This window comes from Gobius niger, assembly GCF_951799975.1.
Source record: "Gobius niger genome assembly, chromosome: 18".
NCBI lineage: Eukaryota > Metazoa > Chordata > Actinopteri > Gobiiformes > Gobiidae > Gobius > Gobius niger.
In genome coordinates, this window is record NC_136869.1 from 29,646,143 (window position 1) to 29,656,344 (window position 10,202).

General features: G+C 39.8%; 1 protein-coding gene across 1 annotated transcript; it reads left to right on the forward strand.

The window, feature by feature from the left end:
* The first annotated feature begins 4,021 nt into the window (after positions 1–4,021).
* chchd7 (coiled-coil-helix-coiled-coil-helix domain containing 7) lies at positions 4,022–5,550 on the forward strand. Its single transcript, XM_079575993.1, has 4 exons — positions 4,022–4,035; positions 5,062–5,122; positions 5,202–5,300; positions 5,432–5,550. Exons 2-4 carry the CDS (start codon positions 5,069–5,071, stop codon positions 5,534–5,536), a joined length of 258 nt encoding a protein of 85 aa, XP_079432119.1. The 5' UTR covers positions 4,022–4,035; positions 5,062–5,068; the 3' UTR covers positions 5,537–5,550.
* Positions 5,551–10,202: the final 4,652 nt, after the last annotated feature.

Consider the following 10,202-nt stretch of genomic DNA (forward strand, 5'->3'; position numbering starts at 1 on the left):
TTAAGTGCTTCAATGGTAAATGTTACTCCATCTTCACCGTAGTGTGCTCATCCTCCTGAGCCCATGCGTAAAGGGTAAATAGAGCCAGTGCGTGATGATGTGATTGACAGGTAAACAAACCAATGGCAGCAGAAGGAAGCGGCTACAGCGCGTTAGTGTCCCTGCGCCTGATACATTCTGCAACTTTCCCTCATTTCACTCAGTCTGTTGGCACAGGCGCTCCCCTTACGCTCGCCGTGATTGAACATTTCATTTCATTTTTCCCCTAAATCTGCCTGTGGTCTGTGTTTCGCATTCGTGTTGCAAAAATGCCAGAGTGAAGCAGAAAGAGCAGGAATTGTAGATTGGCTGAAGGGGCTTGATGCGCTACGATTGGGCCGAGCGCACGTCCGTCTCCCGCTGTTCCTGGTGCGCTGTTTACATCAGGGTGAGAGGATGACAGGAGCGGAGTCCAAAGAGAAATGTTTCACTTCAGCCCCGTGCGCCGCCGCTGTCCCATCTGAGAAAACAACAACAGCAGCAGATACTTCACAGTTGTCGAGGTGATCAAACAATTAGACTATAGCGAATAAGAAGGGGAACAGGGGGTAATGGTGACTCTCCTCTGTAGACTATTGGCAGGCAAAGATTCAAAATGAAATAATTGTCAGCAGGGCCGTTGTTTTCAAACTAACCTGAACCTGTAGGAGTTGTCTGGGAGCGAGGAGAAGTCCCCCTGGTCCGCTGGTCTACAGGTCCCTCTAGTGGCTGTGGGGGCAAGACAGTATCGGCTAACAAGTCACTCAAGTACAGACAGCAGGACTCGTTCTAAAAACCGAATGGCACTATGTATGACACTGCGGATGAATACATGAAAAACACGTCTCTCAGTAGGTATTGTAGGCACTCAGTTATAGCTACAGGAGATGTCCATAGAAGAGGGTTCTTGAGTGAGTTATCATGTAGTTGAAGCGAAGAACTACACAGCTACCCTTCAACTACAGAGAAGTACACAAAATATATGTGAATAGTTAAAAGTGGAAAAGTCTTGATAGATAGACATAATACCATTCATCCTATAGACATAATACCATTCATCCTATAGACATAATACCATTCATCCTATAGACATAATCCCATTCATCCTATAGACATAATCCCATTCATCCTATAGACACAATACCATTCATCCTATAGACATAATACCATTCATCCTATAGACATAATACCATTCATCCTATTGACATACCATTCATCCTATAGACATACCATTCATCCTATAGACATACCATTCATCCTATAGACATAATACCATTCATCCTATAGACATAATACCATTCATCCTATAGACACAATACCATTCATCCTATAGACATAATACCATTCATCCTATAGACACAATACCATTCATCCTATAGGCATTAACATTCATCCTATAGACATTAACATTCATCCTATAGACTTAAGACCATTCATCCTATAGACACAATACCATTCATCCTATAGACATTAACATTCATCCTATAGACATTAACATTCATCCTATAGACTTAATACCATTCATCCTATAGACATTAACATTCATCCTATAGACATAATACCATTCATCCTATAGACACAATACCATTCATCCTATAGACATTAACATTCATCCTATAGACATTAACATTCATCCTATAGACTTAATACCATTCATCCTATAGACATAATACCATTCATCCTATAGACATAATACCATTCATCCTATAGACATTAACATTCATCCTATAGACATAATACCATTCATCCTATAGACACAATACCATTCATCCTATAGACATAATACCATTCACCCTATAGACATAATACCATTCATCCTATAGACACAATACCATTCATCCTATAGACATAATACCATTCACCCTATAGACATAATACCATTCATCCTATAGACATTAACATTCATCCTATAGACATTAACATTCATCCTATAGACATAATACCATTCAGCCTATAGACATAATACCATTCATCCTATAGACACAATACCATTCATCCTATAGACATAATACCATTCATCCTATAGACATTAACATTCATCCTATAGACATAATACCATTCATCCTATAGACATAATACCATTCATCCTATAGACATTAACATTCATCCTATAGACATAATACCATTCATCCTATAGACATAATACCATTCATCCTATAGACATAATACCATTCATCCTATAGACATAATACCATTCATCCTATTGACATACCATTCATCCTATAGACATACCATTCATCCTATAGACATACCATTCATCCTATAGACATAATACCATTCATCCTATAGACATAATACCATTCATCCTATTGACATACCATTCATCCTATAGACACAATACCATTCATCCTATAGACATAATACCATTCATCCTATAGACACAATACCATTCATCCTATAGACATTAACATTCATCCTATAGACATTAACATTCATCCTATAGACTTAATACCATTCATCCTATAGACATAATACCATTCACCCTATAGACATAATACCATTCATCCTATAGACACAATACCATTCATCCTATAGACATTAACATTCATCCTATAGACATTAACATTCATCCTATAGACTTAATACCATTCATCCTATAGACACAATACCATTCATCCTATAGACATTAACATTCATCCTATAGACATTAACATTCATCCTATAGACTTAATACCATTCATCCTATAGACATAATACCATTCATCCTATAGACACAATACCATTCATCCTATAGACATTAACATTCATCCTATAGACATAATACCATTCATCCTATAGACACAATACCATTCATCCTATAGACATAATACCATTCACCCTATAGACATAATACCATTCATCCTATAGACATAATACCATTCATCCTATAGACATAATACCATTCAGCCTATAGACATAATACCATTCATCCTATAGACACAATACCATTCATCCTATAGACATAATACCATTCATCCTATAGACATTAACATTCATCCTATAGACATAATACCATTCATCCTATAGACATAATACCATTCAGCCTATAGACATAATACCATTCATCCTATAGACACAATACCATTCATCCTATAGACATAATACCATTCATCCTATAGACATTAACATTCATCCTATAGACATAATACCATTCATCCTATAGACATAATACCATTCATCCTATAGACATAATACCATTCATCCTATAGACATTAACATTCATCCTATAGACATAATACCATTCATCCTATAGACATAATACCATTCAGCCTATAGACATAATACCATTCATCCTATAGACACAATACCATTCATCCTATAGACATAATACCATTCATCCTATAGACATTAACATTCATCCTATAGACATAATACCATTCATCCTATAGACATAATACCATTCATCCTATAGACATAATACCATTCATCTTATAGACTTAATACCATTCATCCTATAGACATTAACATTCATCAATACGCAACAGCTCCCTCTGCTGGACAAAGCTCAGCGCGTCCTCTGATTTGACCAATACACAGCTTGTGCATGGATCCATTTCAAACACACAAGTAAATGACGAAAAGTGGAAATAACAATGAAGGTTTTCCTCTCCAGTTTTGAGTCGCTACATTATCGACATAATAACATTCTTCCGAGAGTCATAGATTTAATAATTAGAGACAAAATTCACTGCCGCGTGTCCTCCTGCCCAGCAGGGGGCAGTGTTAAGAGGGATCTGCAGTTACCACTCCGCTCACCGGAGCCTGTTCCGTTTCGTCCCAGCTGTGACCGCAGCATAGACCCGCATTTACCATAGACTGACATAACTGACCGGGCTGATTCAGGACTGATTCAGGACTGATCCAGGGCTGATCCAGGGCTGATCCAGGGCTGATTCAGGACTGATCCAGGACTGATCCAGGGCTGATCCAGGGCTGATTCAGGGCTGATCCAGGGCTGATGCAGAGTTGACCGTGGTCGAGTCACGGCCGAATGTGACGGTGCTTTATCCAGCCTGATCTCCTCCTCTGCTGCTGAAGGTTAGGTCATACACGTGTATACTGTTAGTGTTACCCAGTGTTATATCTATTTCCAGCAGCAGGATCAATAAGATTTAGGACACACACACCTTTGACACACACATTGTTGTTAAAGTGTCAAACATTCACGAGCCTTGTCTCTTAAAGTGCACCAGGAGTCACATAAAGGTCTGAAAACTGTAAATGTTGCAGATGGGCAGGAGTTATTGTGGGAGAAAGTTTTCACTTCGTCATCTGTACTGGTTTGTTGAAGTCGTGAATGTTACAATGTAAATATAGATGGGAACCGGGGTGGGACTCTACAAGGTTACACTTCAACCCATTTCTTTTCAAACAATGGTTTGTATTTTTGTGCAGCCATATTCTTATGATGTAGATGTTTAAAGAAACAATACTAAATCCTGTGGGAACATATACCATACTTTTATGCTTTAGGCAATGTTAAGTATCCCCTGTCTAAATCACAATATGGACAATAAAACAGACATGATACTACATTATTGAAATGAGACATAGAGAATACATAGTGTGTAGATTAATTTACATTGTGCTAACCTCCATGTACTATAGCAGTGGTTCCCAATGGGTATGGCGTTGGGACCCACACTCACCCTGGGATGACAAGCCACGACCTTTATACGACTTAGAAAATATAATGTAAAATATTGTCTTTTTCTCTACAATGGCTGTTGAATGAACATTAAATAAGTCAAAAAAGATGAAATTATAATCAAAACAACTCGATCACAGTCATTTTAACAACTCAATTTGTGATTCTATACTTTTTCTGCACATAAAACAGTTCTGCGATCCACTTTTGAGTCCTCACACACCACTCGAGAACCACTGTAGTGTTACTGTGCAACATAGAAAAATAAATGATCTCAATCCTGATAAATCGAGGCTGCTCATTACAAATATTTCTATGGATAGTGCCCATCATTTTCCTATGTCGAGTGATTCCCTAAGGCCACATTTGCTTTTGTGCAGTGTGTTCTCTTTTCTGAAAAACTCTCTCTTTGTCCAGGTCCTGATGGATAGAAATGTCAGGAAGCTGCGTGACCAGGACATTAACCCCTGCCTGGAAGTCAGAGGAGCTTACATTTGGCCTCTCATGTTGGTGTCTATGTGCCTTCTCTCACCTATGTACTGTTTGTGTGTTGTAGGAAACACATGCCTCCAGTAAGTGCATGGACCATTACAACTATGATCGAAACATGTGCTCGGCCTACTTCCAGAACTACAAGGACTGCCGAAAATACTGGGTAAGATGATAACAAGGAAAATCAAACCATGTGCTTCTTTACTTTTGTTTAGCTAAAACTAGATCACATATGATCCAGTCGGACACGTCTCTCTAACATACACTTATAATGAATGTATTTTTTCCCCTCAGCACAACGTGATGGTTCAGAGGAGGAGAGAAGGCATCAAACCAGAGATGCCCACAGCAGCGGAGAGGCAGGAGATACTGGCTGCTCTGGGGGGGAAGCCTTACTGAAGACTTAAGACCTTACTGACTTACCCAAAGAAAATTGAAAACCAGCCCACCCACAAGCATAAAAAATGGTCTGGATCTGCCAACCAATCACTAAAACAAATGCCAGGAGCAGCACTGCATCCGGTTGTCAAAGTAACATACCGGGGGCAGGCTTTGTGAACATGACTTTACTGTGGAGAAAAAGCTATTTTATTCACAGCTAGCGATCTGCTGAGGACACATTTGAAATTGTGTGTGGACATATCAAGGAACAAAGAACAGAAACTGTCACTGGGCTTCACTTGTACCACATCAGCACAACTCTTTCTCGCAAAGTAAACGGAAATTTGGACCTAAATTAGCCCATGCTGGAGCCGCCTGTTACTTCATCTGTGCCCGGCTTCTTCCTGCAGCTGCATCATTAGACCCAGTAAAGCACGTGTGAGGTTAGACATCGAAACTCAGTTGTGATTTAACTAAATGGATAAGAAAGCTATTCACTCAACTCGCCTGACCCACTGTGAGACAGACTGACAGTGACAAGAACAGTGGCCATTGGTTTGTACTACTGGTACTGTGTACTTTATCAGAAGATCCTTCAACAGTTTGGACATTCAGAGTCATTTCAGACACGGCAACATGTCTCTATATGATTGTATATTTTTTCAGTCATGGCTAGTGTTTGTTCCATTATTACAGCTACTATCAGAATGAGCCACTTATTGTTCTAGGTGTAATTATGAACATGTTATTATGTAACGTGGTGCTCTGAATAAACGTATCACTCTTTGTGGGTTATTTTTATTGAGAAATTGTTATACTATACTTTTAAAACACCTTCATTTAATACATGTATTATTTATTTATTTGATTGGGACAGTGCATGTTAATGAAAAAAAGTACATGCATGCCGGATTGTAGCCAAAGGCTAATTTCCATCCGGGGCTAGGGTCACATGGGGTCACACGGGGTCACGAAACATTATCAAAAGCCCTATACACAATAATCAAATTAGACTTACAAGTTTATTCAGCTTCACAAACACTTATCCATGTTCACTTATTTTACATAATGTACACATTACAGAAATATGAAGTGGTTGATGATGATGAGCACCAATCACTTCATCTTTTCATTGACATTCTATTAAAACATACAGTATTACAAAGCAGCCAGTATTTACCTACAATAAAACCTACAATAGCTTGTATACTGTAAAAAAATAATCAAACCGATGGAGAAGCCTTTTGTTAAAGAAATAAACGCATGGAGCAGTTGAACGTGTTGCAGTTTGTTATAAAAGCAACATTGTAATTTATGATAGAAATCCGTTTCATAGAAAGAACCCAAACAAAGACTTGCAAACTGCTTTTATTTTTAAGAAAACACCTATTGAGAGCACTACTCTCTTTGTCCAGCAGGTGTCTCTGTATCCTCAACATGGGGCTTACTTTAATATGTGAAGTGAAATGTGCTCATTCGAAGATTTGAACGACGCTGAAAGGGTCAGATGTAGAAGTGTGTAGCTCCGCTTGAATTAAGTGTTACAAACGTGAAACAAAGGCTAACTAAAAGTCTTTCCCAGTAATCTGCGAAACACTGGACCATGGACGCGTATATTGACCTCTGTCACTCTTTTGGGTAAGTTCAACACTAGCTCACAGCTAATCAGGGGCGGATCTAGAAAAAAAAATCACGGGGTGGCAAGCAGGGTCAGGGATCATTTATGGGGTGGCAACACATTTTACAATGTTCAATGTTCATAGCGGGGCCCACTTGATCACAAGGCAGTTTTTCCATTCAGATGCAGGCAGAGCCCCCGCAATTATACATAAAATAGTAGCATTGTGCATAATATAAGTAGGGGGTTTCCAACTCAGGTCAAATTTAGACTTTGGTAAAAAAAAAAAAAAGGAAATAAATAAATAGGAGTTGGCACCTTACTCCTTATTTAGCTATAAAGTTGTTATAATTCTTTGTCCTGTCAAAAAAGTACTAACTGAGAGCACCCAAGTAACTCTAGAGCAGATTACCCCGACAATGGGGTGGCTTTCTCTTTTTGTTAGTATAAATAATGGCTTACATTGGTCAGTTTCATTCACAGACATGTTTCATGAACACATTATAATTCAGTCCATCAGGAGCATGAACTCTAACGTTGACACAGATGTTTTCTCATTGATCAGGTATGACCCTCCCAAAAGCATTTTTATTTGTTTCTTAAATACAGATCCTTGTTTTATATTAACTGACTTTACTGGCATTCTTTCATGGCGCGGAAAGAAAAAAAAATTCTGTTGGTTGAAGAAAGTTGGTTTTGGACCTGGGGGTGAGAAATGGAGCTGCAGTTGCCTGTCTTGTTGCGCATCCACGTGAATGTAGATTTGCTTGAGTTGCTCATACATACATTGAGAAGTTTTCTATGTTGCTGTTAGCAGACCATTTTCTTTCGTGAGTGGCATTGCTTTTGCTTTTGGCCATGTTTAGAACCACTGTAACCACCTTTGGGGCTGATGGCGCAGACTGGTAGCCTCACTTCTGTCAGTCTACCCCAGGGCAGCTGTGGCTACAGCAGTAGCCTACCTCCGCCGAGTGTGGTGTGAATGAATAATGACTACAGTGTGGCGCCTTGAGAAACTTGGTAACACAGGCTTGTAAAGCATGATACAAGTGCAAGCTGTTATTATTGTCATATTAATAACAATGGCTTACACTGTGGCCATTATTTATTCACACCATAAGCCAAAGCCTCCACATTGGGCTAGAGTGATGCAAGCGAGGCCTCTCCGACCACTAACTCACACTGTCATTCATCCTGACCTATTGTACATGTTTTTTGTGGTAGGTAGGGCTGGGTGATACGGACAAAATTTAGAATCCCTCTTTTTTTTTACTCAGTTTGGACATTATGATTTTAATCACTTTTATTGGAAAGAAACTTAAAAAGGTCTCCTGATCTTTCATATGAAGAAAACTGCTGAGTCCAGACCATTTAGATTCATAATATAGCCTACAATTAGGTCCATTACATTTTTTTAATTTCTGTTTTAAATATCCCTTGTGTGTTCTCAAAAGTAAAGCTTCTTAATAAGCCATGGAGTTTTCAAAAGAGTTTCAGTTTTATCGTCCTCATGCCTCCAGCCCTGCTGGGATTGACAACTGTCTTCATAGAGACTGAAGGGGAAAGGGGCGGAGTTAATCTGTGTGCCTCAGAGCACTCCGAAAACACAACACCTTTGTAAAGCAGCAGAGATTGTCAGAAAGTCACTGGGTTCTCTGCTGGTGTCCTGTCCGAAAACAGTCCTACGGTGTGGTCTAAAACGCTGCTAAATTGTCCGAATGGCGCACGTGAGGCGCACGTGAGGCGGACATGGAGTGACGGACTCACCACTGTACCAGCGGGTGAGTGTGGTCACCATAGATATCATATAATAAAGGCTAGATTTCTTTAGGCGGACTCACTTCCGGCATTACCGGCGGCCATCTTGCCACAGGGAAGCTTTCTGGCGAGCTCTGTGGTATCTGAAGTAATGTACGAACAACAAATCCTCTTATCTCGCTGAAGTCTTTACAGATTTACAAACGTTATTAACATGGCTATGATTCTGAATGCTGGAACATGTTGAAATAAAGATTTTTTTTAATTTTTGCATCTCTGACATTTATAACAAACCAAACAGTTCGAAAATCGGTAGAAAATTGAACAAGTTATGGTTACTTAAAAAGTACATGCACCATAAAACACAATGTTATGAGTGAACAAGCTCCCTGTGGCAAGATGGCCGCCGTGTGCGGGTTTCGACCTCCATTGGCCATCAGCCTTTATTATATGATCGCTATGGTGGTCACCACTGCGTCGATTTCATTTCCCACAGCGGTACATACGCAAGCAAACAGGAAGCGGAGTCAACCAATCAGCGAAGGGCGGGCGTCTGCTGTTGATGTGGTGTTAGCGGTTTTAGGTTCATATTTGCACAGGATTATGAATCACCAAACTCACCTACTGTCCATGTGTTTGGTCATTTACCGCCGATTGGAACAGCGCTCTGTCTCTCTCTGTGCTGTTCGCAGATTGTTATTGAAGGACTTCTGTGTCCAGTGAGTGACACTGCTTGTGTACAACATGAGACACAAAAAAAACAAATCGCATTGCACAGGATCATTTTGATTTTGCGGATACCGTCAACAGGAGTGGGGGGTCCAGACTGATCCCCCTCTGTATTCAAAATATAGAGGGGAATCATTCTGGTCTCAGCAGGCTAAAAGATTGGTGGTCAGTGTAGTGAAACATTCACAAGGGTGCAGTTAAGAGAGGTTTAAACCGTACGGTATGCCACAGATGCTACTTCCGGGGGGAAAACTCCTGTGTAGTGCTTTGTTTCTGGTGTGAGTCTCGTGTTCACGGTCTGGTTTTCGAAACAAGTCAACCAAATGGATGAAATAAGCAGGGATTTATCTCCTGTAGCTTTTTGTTGCAAAGTAAAAACATGGTGTGTTGACATGCTGGGTGTGTACTTGACTGTTTGTGCTAATCTGAGTGTAGTGGAGAAAACATCTGGCTTTGACTGATGTTCACCTGTAGCTTTGAATACTAAACCATACAGATGTGCTTCATTGTTCTGAATGTAAACCATCTCATTTTGTAATAGGCTGCACTTCTGCTTTTGTGTTGAGTGATGTACAAGTG